This window comes from Thermobia domestica, chromosome 10 (genome assembly GCF_964235325.1).
Source record: "Thermobia domestica chromosome 10, izTheDome1.hap1.1, whole genome shotgun sequence".
NCBI lineage: Eukaryota > Metazoa > Arthropoda > Insecta > Zygentoma > Lepismatidae > Thermobia > Thermobia domestica.
This window is the reverse complement of record NC_137463.1, coordinates 125784210-125805291: the sequence shown is the minus strand read 5'-3', so window position 1 is coordinate 125805291 and position 21082 is coordinate 125784210. Positions and strand designations below refer to the sequence as shown.

Sequence of the window (21082 nt, the reverse complement as noted above, 5' to 3'; positions counted from 1 at the left end):
AAAGAAAAACACTTGTTACGCATTACTTCTCTCATCAGTGTCTAATTCTCTATATCGCTTGTATATACTGTATTCTATTTCAAGTGCTTTACAACAATGTTCATGTGAGTCTTCAGTCCCTGTGAATAGAAGGATGATTAGTTCTTCTTTTTTATTATATATCGAGAGTTTAGTTGGGAGTAGAAGCACCGTTTAATTAAAACATAAGTATTAAAAGCTAAACCAACGTTTCAGTTCTTGCTTTTTCAACCTTTTCTGCTTAAAATTTCAGAGCTCTAGATAAAACTAATAGAATGTGTTAAGGAAAAGAGACATTTGCGATAAAACTAGTGCTCTCGATTAAGATTTTATGTTTCAATGTGATGTTAAAATTTCTTTAACATGACGGAGTTTGTATGAAAATGAGCGAAATAAAATGTAAAATGTTTCCCATCCATTTGATCAGAACCAGTATAATACATTTAATATTTTTTTTATCTTTCTTACTATTTTTCTTCTTACTTCTTGTTTTTCTTCTTTCTTCTCGTTTTTATGTCTTTCGTCGCAAGATTTCCATCTGTTCAATTGCCTACAACTTTTCAGCAAAGTTTCTTAACACGAAAATAACTTTCTGCTTCCTTTATTCTTTTTCCGTTCTTTTCTTTTCAACACTTCGAGATAGTTTTTTTTTTTTGGTACGAACATGAAAGTAAAAACTTAATGTTTAACCCAAAGACCTAATTTCCTTAGTTAAAATTTTCTGAAGCAGTTATATTACCTAGTTCTTTTTGACTTGATCACGTACAAGCTTCGACACATTTTCTGTAGGGTAAAAACAAAAACTTTTCTTTATATCAACTTTCCAAATCAATAGTTCTATGATAGCAATAATAACTCAATTTTAGATCTATTAAGTAAATCAAACAATAATAATAGCAACATGAAGAATATATCAAATTTAATTTCTTTATAGTAAAGGACTCCTGCACATTCTCTCTTAATCTACAGCACGTCTCATGAATATAATACGATATGATTCAATTATACTTACCTTTCATCATCTTGTATCTAAATAAAATTAATTGAGCTTTTCATTCTTTAATCCTAAACAAACTCTTACAGTTTATTATTATTATTATTATTATTATTATTATTATTATTATTATTATTATTATTATTATTATTATTATTATTATTATTATTATTATTATTATTATTATTTATTTATTTATTTATTTATTTATTTATTTATTTATTTATTTATTTATTTAAAATGTGACATGCGAAAAAAAGTGGATTTACTATTTTAGTAGAAAATGTAAAGCCCATACGTTTCGGTTGTATGTAGTATTGATCAAAGATATGATGACGGAATGAAACAGAGATATTACAAACTTATTGTTTGGTCTTTTATGGACTAAAATGCTTGACAAATTTTACTACTGATTTTAAATAAAATTATTAAGTCGTGTCGTGCCAAAATTTATTTTGGTAATCAGAATCCATATGTAAAGTAAGATAACAAAGAAGAAACATGAGAAATGTTTGATAAATTCACTTTTATTTAGAATTTAAGGAGCTAATTTTAAGTATTGAATCTGAAATTTGTTTTCATATAGATGGTTGGCGAAGCTTGACGAAGGTTATTGTTTTAATGAAATGAAAATGTATAATTATTTTTCTTCTTTCTGTATTTTTGTTCTGTCTTTAAAGTGTAATATTATTACGTACCACACGGAAAACAGCTGTTATGTCCTATCTTTCAAATAAGAAAAGTATAACAATTTTTTATTTAATCTTCCTCACTTAAAGTAAGAAACTGATTTTTTGATTGGAAAGGTTTCATTTTTATCGGACAACTTACGTTTTAGGGTTCGATCTGAGACCGATGAATAATGTCGTAGCTGAAGAAAGGAAAAAGTAGTAGCGTTACACTTTACGATTACATGTAATTTTGTTCAGACATTGAAATTCTAGTTTCGAGAAAAATTTTATGAGTCTTATTTTAACATGAGTAGAGAGATTGGTAATTCTAAACGAATCAATATCAATAAATATTTTAAACTATTGGAGATAAATAACAATGATGTTTTTGTGAAAAAAAAATTAATGGCTTGTTACCAAGCAACTTGAAAATAAAATAGAACTTGTTGAAAATTTTCTACTGTTAAATAATGAAAAAGCATATGGTTCTTTCGTTTCTATGACTGTTGAAATCACCAACTATCACAGTTGTGTAGATTACTTATTTTTTATCTTTAAATGTGGATTTATTCAAGAAGAAATAGATGCTATGCAATATTCCTCAAACATGCAGTAAATATATTTATCAATTTGATAATGTTACTTCAAGTAATTCAAACAGTGATGGCAGAATATTTATCACAATTAAAATATTAAAATACAGTATTTTTCTCTTGCAATTTGTATGCAGTTACGTATTTTTTACTTTTTCATCAAGTATTTTTGGTTAACCTTTACAACTTTTCTTTTCTATTAGTATTTAAATTTCATAATAATGAGGTTTATTATTATAATCTAGCTCTTTGTAGTGTTTCATGCCAAAAGTAAAATGTGCAAGAGATGTTGATAATGGTCAATGTTTAATTTTAATATAAAATTGCATACAATTCATATTATTCTATTTCAAATATCGAAATGCTTTAATCTCATCCAGCATCTTAAGAATATTTCGTACAAAAATAAGTTGTGTTGTGAAACTCCTTTGGCCAAGACATATGATTGTTAATTAGCTCTGGCAGCTGATCGAAAGTTTATGATAAAATCATTGATCTAGATCAAATAGATATATACAAAGAAAACACATTCTCTACATCGAGCGAAACAAAGCTATTTTGCCTTAGAATTTGTTTGGTACTATAATTCTGCTTTTTTCCATAATCTAATGTAATTATTAACATGTTGGTTGAGCTACAATATTTTGTTTTCAATCTCAATTGGTATTTTTCTTTCAGTCAAAACAAATAATAATAATAATAATAATAATAATAATAATAATAATAATAATAATAATAATAATAATAATAAATAAATAAATAAATAAAGTTATGATACTTTTAATTAAATGGTAACTAGTAGAGCACTAATCTCTGATGTACAAATTACTGTATCTGAATTATTGTTATAATGTGTACTTTCTCTTTAACAAATGCAGTGTATTTAAGACTCTTGAGGTATTTTCTCTTAATCAGTATTCAAACAGTTATTTCCTTATATTTAAAAACTGATATATTTTGAGTGCTTCTTTTTTATTTTGAGAGACTAATACATTTAAAATTTTGATTTGATTTAACTTGGAGTTTAACGTCCAATTCAGCAGTGAGGCTATATAAAACATTAATCTATAGTCTTATGTGGGATCCGAACCACGTGAGCTCCTGCCGAGAATTAAACCTGGGTCTTCCACGGCAAAGTCGCGTACTCTAACTGCTTAGTCACAAGAGAGCTCTAATATAAATTTAAAATGAAAGAAATCTCAAGCGTTATTTTATTTAATACTAGCAGATTGCCCGTTCTTTGCACGGGGAGAATATCTTTCATTTTGGACATTGACTGGAAATATGAGCTGAATTTGCATTTAAACAGCATCGGAAGTGTTACTGTTCATCTCAGCGACCCCGAAAACTATGGATTCGACAGTAACGTCGGTCATTTTTTATCATTTTTAAATATCTCAGCCTCCTCGAAGTTGCAGCGTAAAAGTGCAGTGATAAAGGCCATCTCGGTCCCGAATCTCACCTATGTTTCAAAATGTGATCGAAATCGGTCGGCTGGTTCAAGGGTTATTTTTTATTTACTTATATATATATATATATATATACATATATATATATATATATATATATATATATATATATATATATATATATATATATATATATATATATATATATATATATATATATATATATATATATATGCTCCTCCCCCTAAGTTCTAATGTCAAAGTGAAAAGATATAGTCACTTTCAGTTTTATATAATAGATAAAATGCAATGTGTATAATATTTAGAGCTTCAATTGTAAAAGGTTTGTTATAAATGAATAACCAGTATCATTTAGTACTTTCTAAAGCTAATAATAATTCATAATTAATAAATAATCCAAATGTAAATACCTTAAAATATATTTTGAATTAACCATTCAGATACCATGCTTACTTATTATACCATATTTTGTTAGTATTCTTCTCATTCTAGCTTTGAAACTATGTGTAGTTTAAATATAAATGAACTCTGACTAAGGCAAATACCTATTATTACCAATCTATGTTACAGTTTCTGGAATATATTATTGCCTCCATCATACATAGTATCTGATCTAAAGGTTAATAATTCCTGAAAACGATCACCAAATTAAACTTCAATAATTGTTTTTACGTTTAATATAAAGTACGCTCATAGTCTGGTGGTGAGAAGAAATACATGTTTAAAGTGTATATTACACAACTAAAACTGAAAATTATTCAGTGCTTCTGAAAGAACAAAACAGCTTTATTCGAAGGTAATATTTTACTGTGACAGTCACTAGCATCTAAAATCAATAGGTTTAAAATACAGAACTTTGTAACAGATTTCAACAAATCAAAATCCAGTAATTATCAGAATTCAAAATAATTAAGATCAGTAAATATATATTCAATTCCTTTTCAGTACACTTAAATTATTTCAGAATAATTCAGAAACAATACAACATATTTAATTTTCTTTGCTGGTAGGTTTAAAATGTATAAAATCCAATTAGTAATTAGTTAAAATTTATTATTAACATAAGTACTGATATAAATTACAGTGGTTAATCCTTAACTTAATTATTTTACATATATTTCGACAAATACATTATAATACATTAATTTAAATCCCACATCAGCTATCAATAAATCATCAATTCATTTACATTTATCTTGAAATCATATATGTTGCGACGAAAAAATCATTCGTTTACTTTCGTCCCTTAAATAAATTTTTCTACATAAATAAAATAGCATAGACCACTTTGAATGCAAACTTACTATACTGTATGCTGTTACGTAGTTCTCAAAAGACATTGGTGAATAAGAAAGAAATTGCAATTAGGATCTCGTAAAAAGTGACTGTCTTGCTTTAATCTGTTATTTCTTCAGATAATTCATAATATAAATCTGCATTTCAAATACAGTAAAACGGTATTCAACATTAATCAATAAATGCACTTTTAGTGTAAAATATGTAATATGGCAATTTTGACTTTCTAAGATAGTATTATTTTATTTACATATTTTAGGCTAAATTAAGTAATCAAAGTCATAATATTTCGCTGTAATATTCACTATTTCAAATATATTGCAAATTACTCTAAGATCGATTACTCAAATTACTCCAAAATTCCAAAACTATTACTATTAGACTTAGTACCCCAAGATCTTTGTTTAGAAAGAGTTCCACAGTATTCGTAATCTTCTAGTGCAAAATATTAATTTTTGAATTTACAATAAATTAAATTAGAGGTATACTATGATTCTTTATTATTATTTCTGGCTACCTTTTATCCTCTTCCTTAATACTTTATTAAACTATAAGTACAATTCCTTCTGAGAGTAAATGTGTAGGGGAAAATTTTTGGAATACGGGAGTTCTTATGATATATTTTTCTCAACAAATAGTGCAGCTGTTATATCAACTTGTTTCTGAAGATAGAGACTAAATAGTTTATTGAAGTCGCTTTGAAAATTTTCAGTGTTAAACAAAAACAAATAGTAGCAATCTAAATCAAACAATATAAGTTGAAAAAGCAATCAAAGGAGAACAATTCTAAACATTTTTTCTTCAGAGAGTAAGAAACTTAAGTTCAGGGTGATTCAAAGAAACAGGAAATTTTGAAAGTTGTGTTGGCAATAGTGAGCGTTTCGTAATACTGAATAACGTACGCCAACCTGTCAACGACATCCAGCCATTTAGTTATCATGAATGCTTGGAATGGTGTGCAACGTGCGTTTGCGATCAAGGCGTTTTACAAGAAAAAAATCTTTTAACTTTTACGTCCCACGGTTATGCTGGCTAGGCTAAAGGAGACGGTGATTATGAGAAATTAATGAAATGGTGAAATGAATAAAGTGGAAGGAAACGGAAGAACCCCAAGAAAACCCACGCACACGGTGTTTGTCCACCACAAAATTCACTTGGCCTGGGCTGGGATCGAACCCAGGACCCCAAGCAGCAGAGGTGAACGCTCTACCACTGAGCCACCGCGGCCCGCGTTTTACAAGAACAATGACAGTATGGAGGGGACACGTAGAGAATTTCACCATTATTTTAATTTAGAACGCCACGATCGTGTTCCATCAGCACATGCAATTAAAACATGGATACGTAATTTCGAGCAAACTGGTTCGGCAATGAAAAAGAACCGAACAGTGTAGCGAAGAAACTGCAGCAATGTTTGCGTCGAGAAGGAGCTCACCTGAAAACGTCATCTTAAAAAAATAAATTGTACTGTATGTATTCTGAAATGGCATTATTTTTACTATTAAATGAGGCAATTTTTTTTAAAAAAAATTGTTTTCATGAAATTATTTAATTTTCAAAATTTCCTGTTTTTTGAATCACCCTGTACTAGACTCAGGTCTTGAATCACATCTTTTGTGTGTTTACTGTATTCTCTTTCCATAATGTACCATTCATGTAAAGAGAATCTCTAGGATAAAAGAAAAATAAACTTTATAAACTCATATTTTTTTTGTAAGGACATATTTGTTAAATTGTGAATTGTAATCAAATAATAATTTAATAATGTCTGTGAGTAATAAGAAATATTGTTATTATCATTATCTTTCTTTAACAGGTGGATTTTTCTGAGAAACCATCCTTTTGGAAAGCACTAAAGCCTCCAGCAAAAGACAAGTGTGGTGAACTCTTAACATCACTTTGTTATCATCCCAGTAACAGTGTACTCACACTTACTCTTCTAAAAGCGCGGAACTTAAAAGCTAAAGACATCAATGGAAAATCTGGTTTGTTTTCTTCCATGTTTGGTGTTTACATCTTTAGATTTATTCCTTTTTCCTCGTATATAGTGTTTAGTTTCCTTTTCTTGAGGACTACTAAGTAAAGAAATAATTAACTTGGTTTAGCTTTCTTAAAGCTAGAAAGCACTGAAAAATTTAAAATGAGTTTCATTTAATTACCTTTTAATTACTAAGTACATGATGTTAAGATTTTGTTATATTTGACACACTCGTAAACCATATTGAAACTTCAATATTGATTACTGCAAATGTAAGTAAGTTTAATTCAAATTCGCTTCCATGATCCAGTATATGTATAATTAGTTAATATATCGTTGCTGGAAAGGCAGAATATTATAAGCACTAAAACCATTGTGCACAATAACTCTTGAGATATATTGAAGGTAACAAGAAAAGCCGATGGAGCATTACAATGATGATAAAAATTGAAAGAATTTTATGGTACTTTAGCCGGATGGATTTACCAATATTTTTTATCATTACTTTGAGATTGAGCGCGCTTACCATACTCTTTATCCTCTAAGTGTCTCCTAATAATAATCTTCAGATATGACAGAAAGATGTTGGTTATAATAGGGTTATGCAATATATATATATCAATGGTTTATAAACATATTATTATTAAGATACCTTGCTTGTATGTTTGAAACGCCCTTTCCAACTCAGGTACATCATGATCTCAGTTTTCACTTTAAAAAGATGAAGTCTACTGTATTCTGGTTTTCCATTAATAATATCGAATCCCTCAATGTTTGTCTTACTATTACAGTTGTCGACAAGTGAAAATACAAATGAATAATAAAAACATACCTTATATGATATGTTTTGAGATAGTTAATATCTAAGATACAACTATTGGTATTGGTGAAGCAGTAAATAAGAGAGATATTATATCAAATTTTTCACATAAGCCGAGGCACTATAGTGAATTTCACTTAGAATTTGTGAATAAATTCTCATTAATTACCGGAGTCAAGTATTAGTATTGTACTTAATGCAAGCCAAAAAGGCAAAATAATAATAATAATAATAATAATAATAGTAATAATAATAATAATAATAATAATAATAATAATAATAATAATAATAATAATAATAATAATAATAATAATAATAATAATAAATTTGAAAAATATATAAAAAATAAAAAATAAAAGAGATACAATGTTAAAGAGTGAAAAATATGTTTTGATTTAATAAGATACGAAAATCGTGATTCTCCTCAAATTGTTCTCGCAGAATAATTTGCGGAAATTGTTCTTAAGTATAGAAATTACGACTTTGTAAAATTTGAGAAACTCGTACTCATATAAGTAATCATATGTACGAATGCAATGTTACTCGAAAACATATAGTAGAGAAGGTACAGCATATAAGCAAGTGGTAAAGATTAATATTGCCCACAAGAAACAAACCACAATTAGTGTCCTTGCGAAAAATTCCACAGAAAGCACATCAAGGATGAAGCTTGATAAACATGGATGCAGGATATTCGGGTTCGATTTCCCCTGAGAGTATGTATGGCTTGGAAATTGACGTTAAGTTATATATCACTTCTTTCATTACAGAAAAGAACATTGAAATCTATTCAAAAAACACCTTAATAATAAAATGTCTCTTAAAATTTATCAAAAGAGTGCGTCATATTGTCACATACGGTACCAGGCTACTGAGAAAGGAGCCATATACAAAAAGTAAATATTAAAGACGATATTCAGATTAAATGAAAACTGAGAAATTCTTGCTTGGTGCGTAGAGGTCTAAATATCATACTGAAACCAAAAACTACTAAGTACAGGATATGATGTAGAGCTAGATATGTAAGACTCTAGAGTGAATGATGATTTTATACTGGAGTAATTATATGCTTATTAGCGGGTACTTTCATGATCAATTTCAAAATAAATTCGTAAGTGAAAAGAAACACAAAAAGAAAAAGAAAATTAAAGATGAAATTATAACTTCTCGCAAAGTTTCAAAGCGGCAATAGTTTGCGGTGTCTCTGTTATCTGTATGTTTCCCCACAATATGCAACTTGGTCCACATTAATTAGCTATTCATTCAAACAATTATTAAATAGTATAAAAGACCAAATTTTTCAACAGAAGAAAAGGTTTCTGGCGTCTATCTACATATAAAATTATGAGGAAATAGTAAGTGGAAATGTATTGATTTTGCTTTACAATGTCGTCCAAAAATCCATTTTCCCCTTTAATTACTTTCGTTAGTTCTATACTAGTCACGTTTATGGGTAACAATTCAGTTCTTGTCTTCAGTCAGTAAAGTGGAAAGCAAACAATGGAACACGTTTTTGCCTGTGGTTACTTCATTGTGGTGATGAACATTTCCAGACTATAATATAACAGTGTTAAAGTTGCAATAGAACTTTACTTTCTGAACAAAATTGAATAATTTCCTTTTTAACCATTAGAAATTCTGTTTTCGAGAGCTACGTCTCTTCAGACTAACCGCGTCGGCCTAGTTACCCTTTCCATACATAATGTAGTTTTGAGGACGTATTGTCAGGAAACAAATACATATTTGAATATAAATCTAAAATCATTTACACATTGTGATACGATAATACAGGGTGATACGGTAAGACATCGACAAACTGAGGCAGGTGATAATACACATGAAATGAAGCAAAAAAAAAAAAAAAAAAAAAGACTAATGAATGTCTAATGAACATGAATTGACACCGCTTTGCCGTAAGAGGCGTTCAAAAACCGTCGAAGGCACTGACATAATGCCGAATATCTCGTGAATGCGAAAAGCTATCGTTGTCGAATCAAAAGATTACACAGAAAGTCGACCCTGACGAATACAATTATGTACTGATGTTAGTGGAATGGCCACCACATTACAAGCATCCCTACTGACAGACAAAGAATTCAGACACGTATTCCCTATTTGCGGGTATCTCCATTGCTTACCGACTTCTTGGCTGTCATCGGTACTTCATTGCATTTATCAGGGTCGAATTTCTGTGTAATCTTTTGATTATATTGTGCTTAATTTCATGTATATTATCGTCTTCTTCAGATTATTAGTATATATCCTACTATCTTGTATATTACATATAAAACAGTAAATCTACTGATTCATTCGTCAACAGATCTCCGAAGCTATTAGGCATAAAACCTTCATTTTTATACATAGGTCTTATGTTGTAGATAAGACGGAATTTTGTGAAATGTGACACCTAAGAGGGAAGGAGGGAGGGCTTTTTTTGACATTTATCAGATCTCCATAACTATTAAGTGTCCCCGTTGACATTTTGTACAAGTATTCTCCTTGAGCCGTAAGTTGTAGATAAGACGGGATTTTGCAAATAACCCATGAGGGGAAGATTAGAACTTTATTATTATTATTATTATTATTATTATTATTATTATTATTATTATTATTATTATTATTATTATTATTATTATTATTATTATTTATCAGATTTCCGAAATTATTAGGCGTACAACCTTAGAATTATGTGTAAATATTTTCCTTGGATGCTCTGTTGTATAAGATATAAGACGGGATTTTGAGAAATATAACACTTAGACGGCGAGGGGATTTTTTTTTTTTTTTTTTTAATTTACAAGATCGAACCTATTTTGTATAGAAAGTTGAAATTGAGCACAAATATTCTCCTTTACTGTAGATAAGGCGGCATTTTGCAAAATGCTACCCTGGTATGCTACTTGATTTTTTTATTTGATTATTATTATTGAATCAAAAGAACCAATATATTTCAATCAAAAATTTTCTTGTATGCTTTATATCTGAAGAACTACAGACAGTGTAGCCAAAAACAAACTATTACTTAACTCAGTATGATGTGCTTATTCCATAGAAAATACGAAAACTCGATTAGGACCATTGAAAAATTTTGTGGCCCCTGATCGAAGATCCAATATATTTCATTCAATCAAAAATTTTCTTGTACGCCTTATATCTAGAGAACTACATACAGTGTAGCCAAACCCAAACTATCAGTTAACTCAGTATGATGTGCTTATTCCGTAGAAAATATGAAACTTGGTTTAGGCTCCTGATCCGAAAACTAATTGTTAACCAAAATCCCAATCTTTTGATTTTTTTTTTTTTTTTAATTATTCCTAAAATTCTTGTTTTTATTCTTCAGAGCCCCAAACTACTAGACATGGAATCTTGAAATTTTGTATAATTATTTTCCTTGCTTTCATCTTAGATTGTATGTTGTTCTGCCTTGAATCATCTCACACATCTGATGATTAAATCAGTTTTGGTTATACATATAATTCTGATTTAACGAATTACTGGGAGATTTTGGTTGTTTTCTTTAAATGGGGTTTTTCGCTAAATGTTTTATATATATATATATATATATATATATATATATATATATCTATATATATATATATATATATATATATATATATATATATATATATATATATAGAAGTCCACGGCATAAAGAGGAGTTTCACCAAGATAATATGAGATTCTAATATTTAAACACATTTTATATTTAAATCAATAGTTCTGAATGATTTTGATTTGCCATTTTAAAGATTGTTCATATAAAAATATTACAAAATTAAAATATTTAAATAAATATAGAAAACATCTTGCTTCAAACAGGTTATGGATATTTGACTAGCACCCCGTAAATAATTTCTTGTATTTACATTTTTGCCATTCAGTCACATTCTTCATCATATAGATATCTCCAACAATACGAATAAGAAATTATATTCTTCCGGATAGAACAACTATTTTTTTTCTTTCTTTCACAGAAAATGACACTTAAGCTCCATTAGATCTTCCATTTAAGCTTATGCCAAACATCCTTATGATGATTGATTAGCAGGAAATTCCAATTTAAATCTGTTTACCAACCATTAAAGGAACCTCATTAAAATCACGATTCGCCCTCTGCCACTCATGACAATAAATTAGTCATTTTTAATTTATTTTTATTCCAAAAGTGTGTTCATAAAAGAATTCAATTCGTATTAAGAACGCATTTAGTAACCTTAACATTAGGTGGATTAAATGCATATGTCAACAAGTGACTGTATATATCACCATTCTACCGTTTCCTAAAGATAACTCTGAGTAATTTCTACGTGATGAATATGTAAGTCTTCATAAACAATTTAACATTTCTATTGACAAAAAACTTCAGAAATCTCTAAAACATGAATGATTATGGACAACCAACAGTACACAAATGTATAAACTAGATGGAATTACATTAAGCTTCAAGTAAAGCTCAATTTTGTATCTGTTCCGTCATTATATGGTAGATTTATAACACGTGCATCGCAAATATATGCTGATTTTTCCCCCTTAAAATAAATATAATTAGATTTATTCTTCATATACATACTTCTTTCATAAATCAAAAGTACTTTTTCCGTTATAATCGTTAATATATTGTTACAACTAATGCTACGTACGCAGTAATCTACTTATCTTTCTCTCTCAGAACGAAATTTGTGTTTTAAAAAGAAGATATAAAAAGGGTATATACAATCACCTAATAACAAACAATTGTAACAATAATTGAAGATAGTGATATGGAAATTGCAGCAACTTGAAGCGAAATTCAAATTTCAGTAACCGTTGACTTAGCATTGGTAAAAGACATGTTGTATTAATAAAGACTTGCATAAATAGACATGTGTGATCAAACCTAAAAAAAAGATCAGTATATGATGTCAGAACCTTACTTAGTTAAGCCCAATAATTATCAAAGAAATTTTACTTGGCGAGGAAATGATAAAATATATTTTTTTTAATCATTATATTTAAATTTAATTTAAATAATGACAATACCCGTCACTAACAACTAGAGGGTTTCATTATGCATTTGATTTGTCATCTTGCTGAGGAGCTTTCAGTTGTCAGCTTCTAACAGGTTAATGTTAGCACCTAACAGCTAACAGGTCAATATTAATGTGGTAATATTCAAATTTAATTACTCTAGATCCGTACGTGAAAGTATGGCTTCAGTTTGGGGACAAGAGGATAGAGAAAAGGAAGACGCCCATTTTCAAATGCACTCTCAACCCTGTCTTCAACGAGACTTTCAACTTTAACGTTCCATATGGGAGAAGATTCGAGAATGTTCGCTTGACGTCATGGTGATGGATTTCGACAATATCGGAAGGAACGAACTCATTGGAAGAATTTTGCTTGCTGGTGAGTTTCTTATAATGTTTAACAAAAATCTAAATCATTACAAAATCAAAAAATAAACTACTAATATATGAACAATTTATGGAGATTTTTTTGTTCGTATTTGTTATAATTTTCTTACATATTAAAACTTATTGTAAATCTATCAACAAATTATTGTAATTATGGTTATATATGTATATTGTACTTTTTATTGTGTATGATTATGTTTTTCTCTTTTCTTTCGTTCATTCTCTGTTTTTAGTTTGCGATTTCTTTGTGCTAATAATAGTTTGTTTTGTTTATATTTATAAATAGAATAAGCTGATATATATATATATATATATATATATATATATATATATATATATATATATATATGAAATTCCGTCTCTTGCTCTTATGATTAAGGAATCTTATTAACTTATTACATGTTTCTATATTAAAAAAGTAAAATTATGTTTATTTTGTAATATCAATTTAGAACTTTTAATTGCTAGTGCACTCGAAATAATAATAGAACTAGCATCATTATATCAATATTAGCAACACTGAGTTGCAAAGAAGAAAAAATGAAAAATGAAATCTTTAAGTTTTACGTCCCACAGTTATACCGGTTAGGCTAGAGGACACGGTGATGATGAGAGATGATGAAATGAAGAAAGTGGCAGGAAACGGGAGAACCCTAGTGAAACCCACGAGCACGGTGTTTGCCCACCACAAAGTCCACATGGCGCGAGCTGGGATCGAACCAGGGACGCCAAACACCGGAGGTGAACGCTCTACCATTGAGCCACCGCGCCCCCTGTGTTGCAAAGAAGAGTATATAATACAAGGCGTATCTATGCTAGTTTTCTGTATCTTACATTGTTCTTGCTGAGCGTATTTGAATACAAAATACGATAAGTGCCGATTCTCGCTTTCAAAAAAAATCCTATTTCTAATTCTAGTATTGTGAAACGATTAGCTAGTGTTATCCTCTTATGTAGTGAAAGAATTTAAACAAAATTATACTCTTATGTGGGAGGAAAAGAGTTTATAGGAAAAATATTAAATCTGTATAGCTCTTGGTTTTCTTCTAATTTTGAAGTTCTCTAGTTTTTTTTTTTTTTTTTTTTTTTTTAATTATGACTTTAAATAAAAAGAGTGGAAACCTTCTATTCATAGAGATCACTGAAGTAAACAGGCAACTTTCTGGTCAGTTCTTGTTTGGGTGACTCTTTGATAAATCAGATGGTGTTAGCAACGCGGCATTCATCTAACGGTGTGAAGAAAATTGAACTGCTATATCAATGAAAAAAAGTACTGATACATGCACGCAACTCTTCTAATTATTTCAGGGATACTAAATGTGAATTTCGTGCTAAGAAATATTCTTATTCTATGTCCTTTTATCTTGAATTTCTTGTAACATACGCACGTTTTTCCGCGAACCTCTCCACACAGACTCTCGACTACTCTCTACTCAGTTCAGAACTCCATAGATTATTCACTATAACATTCTTCACAGACTATTCACCATTTCACTACTCTCCTCCAATACAGATTATTTACATTCACACCAAGTTCGAAATTCACTATAACGTTCTCCACATACTATTCACCATTACATTCTTCCTCCCGTCCTTTTTCCCCCCTTTCCTTTTCACAAGGACAATCTATTGGCGGTCGTCTGATCCTTCTTGATCTTGGTGGCTGCCGATCTTGTTCCCCTACTGGTGTTCTGCCATCTTCTGGGTATATTTGTGATAGCTGCTTATCTTAATCTCCTACAGGTGTTCTATCCCTTTCTGGGTATCCTCTTGGTAGCTGCTGATCTTGCTTTCCGACTGATGTTCTGCCGTCTTCTGGGCTTACATTTGGGCTTCTTGAGCAGTTGTGTATTTTATTATTATTATTATTATTATTATTATTATTATTATTATTATTATTATTATTATTATTATTATTATTATTATTATTATTATTATTATTATTTTCCTCTGCTACGTTTGCGAACGAATTCTTTCGTTTAAGAAACCATATTTCGTCTTGACATGACCTTGACTTTTTCTCTTCTTGGTCTCTTTTGGCTTTCGGGAAATAGTATTTGATGTCGGTGAGGCTCCCGTATTTTTCCTTGTATTTTACGAAAAACACCACTGGGTTCACCCTTCTGTCAAGTTCACCTTTGGAAACTTCGGTAAAACATCTTGGGGGTTCTTCACCCAGACCATTTCGTTCTTCTCTTATTGTTCCACTTCTTTTCTGTCTTCCCTTGTGTGTTCAAACGCACCCTTCTGTGCTACATTAAATACTGTGCAAGGTTGGAAACTTAACATCAATTCAGCTGGTGGTTTCTCTGTTGCCTTACTTCATGTAAATCGAAGCATGTGTAATATTTCTTTCAGCTTATGCTCTTCCAATCTACGGTTCCATGTAGTTTTATTGTCCAAGAACTATTTCTTTAAAAGCTGATTTACTATCTGCACAACTTTTTCCACCATATCGTTGCTTTCTAGATGGTATGGTGGAGTTAGCACTGCTTTGATGTTTCTTTCCTTTAGGTATGTCATGAAGTCAAATGATGTAAATGGAAGCCCTTTGTTGGAGACTAAAGTCTTTGGATACCCGAAAATTTGAAAACACTCGTCGTCTGATTTTTCGTTTAGTTTCAGATGCTGTAGTTGAGTTTAAATTACAAACTTGGATCCATTTGTAATAACTATCTATTGACAAAAAGAATTTCAATCCAACGCAATCAAAGTAATCCACATGTACTCTTCCTAACGGTTGTTGTTCTGCTTTCCAATTACTACATTGATTCTTCGAATTGTTTTTATCCATGCTACTACATGTTTAACAATATTCACTCATTTCCTTGACATCGCGGTTAAAACCTGGCCACCAAAATACTTCCTTAGCTACCGCTTTCAGTCTCCAAGCGCCTAGCTTATTCGTATGTAGCTGTTCCAGATACTTCCTCCCTAACCTATGTGGAAGTACAGTTTTGCCTCCCATAATCAAATATTTGTTCACAACTAAAAGTTTTTGCCTGTTGTTAAAGAATGTTCTTAACTCTGTGGTATTATGTTCTTGCAACTTCTTGAATCAGACTTTCACTATCCATTTTCTCACCTAATTTAACATTCGATCTGCTTCCGATGTATCCATGACTTCTCGAGGTGCCAACACTATTTGGCTTATAAATTCTTTTCGTTTACTTTTACACATGCTGGTGACTCAAGTTATCGGTAGTCTGGATAGGAAATCTGCCACTTCTACTTTCTTACTATAAAGAATTTTGAAATCATACGATGGCAGAAATAGCATCCATCGTTGAAGTTTTGACGAAGCTGCGTCCAGTATAGCTTTTTCTCCAAATATGATCTTAACCGACATTGAATCCTGCCGAACGAGTATTTATGAAATTTCTTTACTTCATGTATAATCGCTAATGCTTCCCTTTCGAACTGGGAATTAACAACTAACTACTTTCCGAAGACCAGACAAATATTTATTTATTGATACTGATACATGCACACAACATGCATGCATGCACTTTAATTATTTTAAGGATACTAATTACTAACTTCATTTACTACTAGTTCTTATTGATTAAAGATAGACGTAAATTATTATTACTAGCATATATTACCCGCTTCGCTGGATTGAAATAAATAATTTAAATGCACATTGATATTGCTCATTTTCGATCCTTTTTATATGTCATCCCTCCTCATCCCCAAGTGTCGGAGCTGAAAATGGATTTAAACAGTATCAGAAGTGTCCGTTCATCTCGGCGACCGCGAGAACTATAGATTCAACACTAATATCGGTCACTTTTGACCATTCATATATATATATATATATATATATATATATATATATTCCCCCTTCCCCATGCTGCGGGCCGTAGCATCGGAAGTGTACCGTTCATCTCGGCCACCCCAAAAATGTGGATTCAGCAGTAATATTGGTCATTTTCGATGATTTTTAAATATCTCTTCCTGCCCCTCCCCAAAGTTGCCGGTTTGAATTTGGATTTAAACGGAATCGAAAGTATCACTGTTCATCTAAGGGACCCAGAAAACTATAAATTCGACACTGATAGTGGCCATTTTCGATCATTTTTATATATATCTCTCTCCCCCTCCCCCAAGTGGTGGGGCTGATTTTGGATTTAAACCGGATCGGAAATGTCACTGTTCATCTGAATGATCCCGAAAACTATAGATTAGACACTAATATTGGTCATTTTCGAACATTTTTAAATGTTTATCCCCTCCCCTACGTTTTACCCTCCTCCTCCCCAACCATCACGGCTGAACTTGGATTGAGACAGCATCAGAAGTGTCACTGTTTCTCTCATTTATCCCGAAAACTATGGATTCAACACTAATACCGGTCATTTTTGATCATTTTTAAATTTCTTTCCCCCTCCCCATCCCTTACGTTGCATCGTCAAATTGAATAGCCTAAAGTAATCCCTGTCTCTAAACTCATGTATGCTGAAAATTTGATTGAGATCGGTCGGGTGGTTCAAGAGTGATGAAGTCACAAAGGCAGTCATTTTTATTTATTTTTTTTTATTATTTTTTTTTACATATATCCCCCTCCCCTTTCCCTACGTTGGCTCGTCAAAGAGAAACGATAAAAACACCCGAGGACCGACCCTCATATATGTTGAAAATTTGATCGAGATTGGTTGGGTGGTTCAAAAGTTATTAGGCTTTATTAGTTTTTATTTATAAGCCCCCTCCCCTCCCCCTTTCCTAAGATCTACTGTTAAAGTAAAATTACAAAATTTTTTCCAGATTTGAACCTCATGTATTTTGAAAATTTGATTGAGATCGGTTGGATAGTTCAAGAGTTATTATGTTACAAAAATAGTCACTTTCAGTCTTATATAATTTGATTCTTATATATCTCCCCCTCCTTCTCCTCCCCTACGTTGCTCCATCAAATTTAAATCAAGATCGATCGAGTGGTTCACGAGTTATTAAGTTTTATTTATTTCTTTATACCCCCTCCCCCAGCCCTCAGTTCTACCATCAAAGTGAATATTAAAAAAAAAAAAAAAAATGGCTACTTACCAATGAATCCTCGGAATCGTTCTTTATTCATAAATACAAACCTACATTGAACCTTGATACTGGCAACATTGATCGAACATGGGTACCTACCTTTTATGCATACTTTGAATCTGGCAACAGTGACGTAACATAGGCATCGCGTTCTCTTTGATTCAGTTCATTCCTTTTTCATTCTGCTCTGTTCATTTCAGGATCCATTTTGTACGTTACTTTTATTTAGTGATTGTATTCCTTGTTTTACTCCTTTTATCTCCTTTCCGCTTTAATCCTTTTCACCTTGCCACTGAGGAAGAAACCAGGTATGAGTTCCGAAACGTCAAAAAAGTGTTTAAACTTTCCAAGGGAGGATTCATTGGTAAGAGCCAATTTTTTTGTTAATTTGGACTATCCCCCCATGCGCCCATGTAATTATAATCAAAGTGAACAGCCTAAAACCAGCCCAGTTTCGAGCCTCATCCATATTACAAATTTGATAAAGATCGGTCGGGCGGTTCAGGAGATTTAGAGTCACAAACATAGTGATTTTCAATTTTATATTTATAGATTAGTTTAACAATATATTTTAAGAATATTATTACTCCCGGTCTTTTTTAGTTTTTGTAACATTTACACTCTTTTCTGCTAACGTCTCCACACAGACTCCATCCACTCAGTTCAAAACTCCACAGATTGTTTACTATAATATTCTTCACAGATTATTCATCATTACATAGAGGTGAAATTTATGCATATCAGTTATTTCGAAATACATCTCCATTGGTAATTAGTATTAAATTATTACAGATTTCGGCTGTAATTCTATAAAGTTTCTTTCATATTTAAGATGCTTTTTTTTTCTTTTTTACACCATTTTATTCTTCTACGACCACAGTAAAGTAGCTGCACGACTTTTTTCGGTAAGTCCGAAAAACAGACTATGAATAAAAACTGATATTTTCACATTCTTTTTCAATCTAAAATACTTCTTATAGCAGCTTCTTTTATTTGACTGTCCGGAAACGAATCTTTATACATTATATTGTAATTATAGAATTTCTTTGATATGTGAGCATCAACTATCTCATACATTTTATGATATAGATTTTTAATCATTTAAAAAGTATAATTGAAAGATATTGCTTAATTTTATGGCTTTTTGGTCTTTCCGTAATGTAAAAAACAATGTCCTTGTTTCCAATCAGTTCCTCTCGCACTAAAATTACGTAATTACAGCCAGCGTAGTGAGCTTCTACCATTCGATTCAAACTACATTTTTCTTTCTATCTTTTCCACAATAACTCTCATAAAGCTTATCTGATTTTAATGAAACTTGATATTTGCCTTCCTCCAACATTCCAAAATAACCATATTGTTCGAATTGTAATTTTCCAAGAATACGTGGATGAAATGGGGTAAAATCAACCTCATATTGCAAGTTTGCATGTATACCTACCGAACAATTTTCCGATATAAGTTAGTAAAAACCACTTATTTTGATAAAACAAGCTGTATATTTTCTATAGGGTGTCCAAATCGAATGCATTAGTTGTGGTTGAAATTGTCAAGGATAAATGGACAAAAGGGGGTAATTTCCTTAAAATTTTAAACTTTCATCATTTAAATAACATAAAAAATAATTTTCTTTGACAACTTTAATTAAAATATTTTATTTTGATGAAACATGGCGTATATTTTCTTTGAGAATTCCTAATCATCCCGTTGTTTAGGAGTTAAGTCTGTCCTGAGTTTAAGAGTGAATCCCTTAAATTAACAAACAAACCAACAAAATTTGATGGTAGTTCTTGTAAAGAAATACATTTGATTTTGAAGCAATATGGAATATATTTCCTCTCAGACTTTCTAGTGTTTTCTACTCCATAGAGTTAAAATCGAGAAACAGTAAGAGGTAAATTTACCCCCTCCTTCGCCAATTAAAAATATGTTCTAAGATAAATTTCGTAAAACGTATTCGGTTTTGACGGAATATGTATGGCGTGAAAGTTCTATGAGACTTTCCAAAATTCCTATTGTTTGGGGGATTGAAATCATCCTATAATGAAAAATGGATTAATATTCCACCTTAGATTTAAAAAATATACTCTACGAGAATTCATTTTCAAAACCTCTCATATTTATGAAACATCGTTAAATTGATAAGAAATAAGGTGAAAAAATCTACATTAAAAAGGAGCTTTCTCCCGGTTCTGCAATGCTCAACATCACACTAACATTATGAAGTTACCATTCATTCTTAAATAATGTAAACAGAACTAGTCACAACAATCTTTAAAATTTTGTAACGGTAATATACGAGAAAAATTGTGTAACCATAATAGAAATTATTCATTATTTGAGATTACTCATTTAAAATATTATCGCATCTAGTCTATTGTCGGGAACATTTTATCATTGTGTACAAGTATTCGTTATTTATTATGATCATACAATCACGTCTCTTAATGCTTGTTTCTGCTCTAACTAATCACATTAGAATCATGAAATAATGCACAAAATGTTTGTTTGATTCATTTAATAATATTTCTGTGATACAATATATTAATAATAAGAAGAAAAGTAACTTCTGGTACTGTCACTATCATTAGGAAAACGAGAAAAAAGAAAAGTAGGAGAAATGAAGGAAGATGGTTAGCCTTCTTCGATCCTTTCTTTTATTCTTACTTCTTCCCCACATCTGATGAAGCTTTTAGCGAAGTATTTACGATTAATTTACTTCCCTTTAAGTAGTGTGATTATGTTTATGCTTTTCTCTTGCGATAAATTATATATATATATATATTTAAATAATTAATATTTTTCTGACCAGAGCATGTATTTCTTTATTAAAAATAAATTATTTCGTAACA

The 21082-nt window shown here is 30.6% G+C and overlaps 1 protein-coding gene across 1 annotated transcript in view; it reads left to right on the top strand.

The window, feature by feature from the left end:
- The window catches only part of LOC145662702 (synaptotagmin-7-like), a 605329-nt gene that overhangs the window by 572122 nt on the left and 12125 nt on the right, over nucleotides 1-21082 (top strand). The window contains 3 exon segments of the mRNA XM_081728554.1: nucleotides 6819-6987; nucleotides 12974-13092; nucleotides 13095-13188. Of these exon segments, the coding sequence (XP_081584680.1) occupies nucleotides 6819-6987; nucleotides 12974-13092; nucleotides 13095-13188 (382 nt within the window).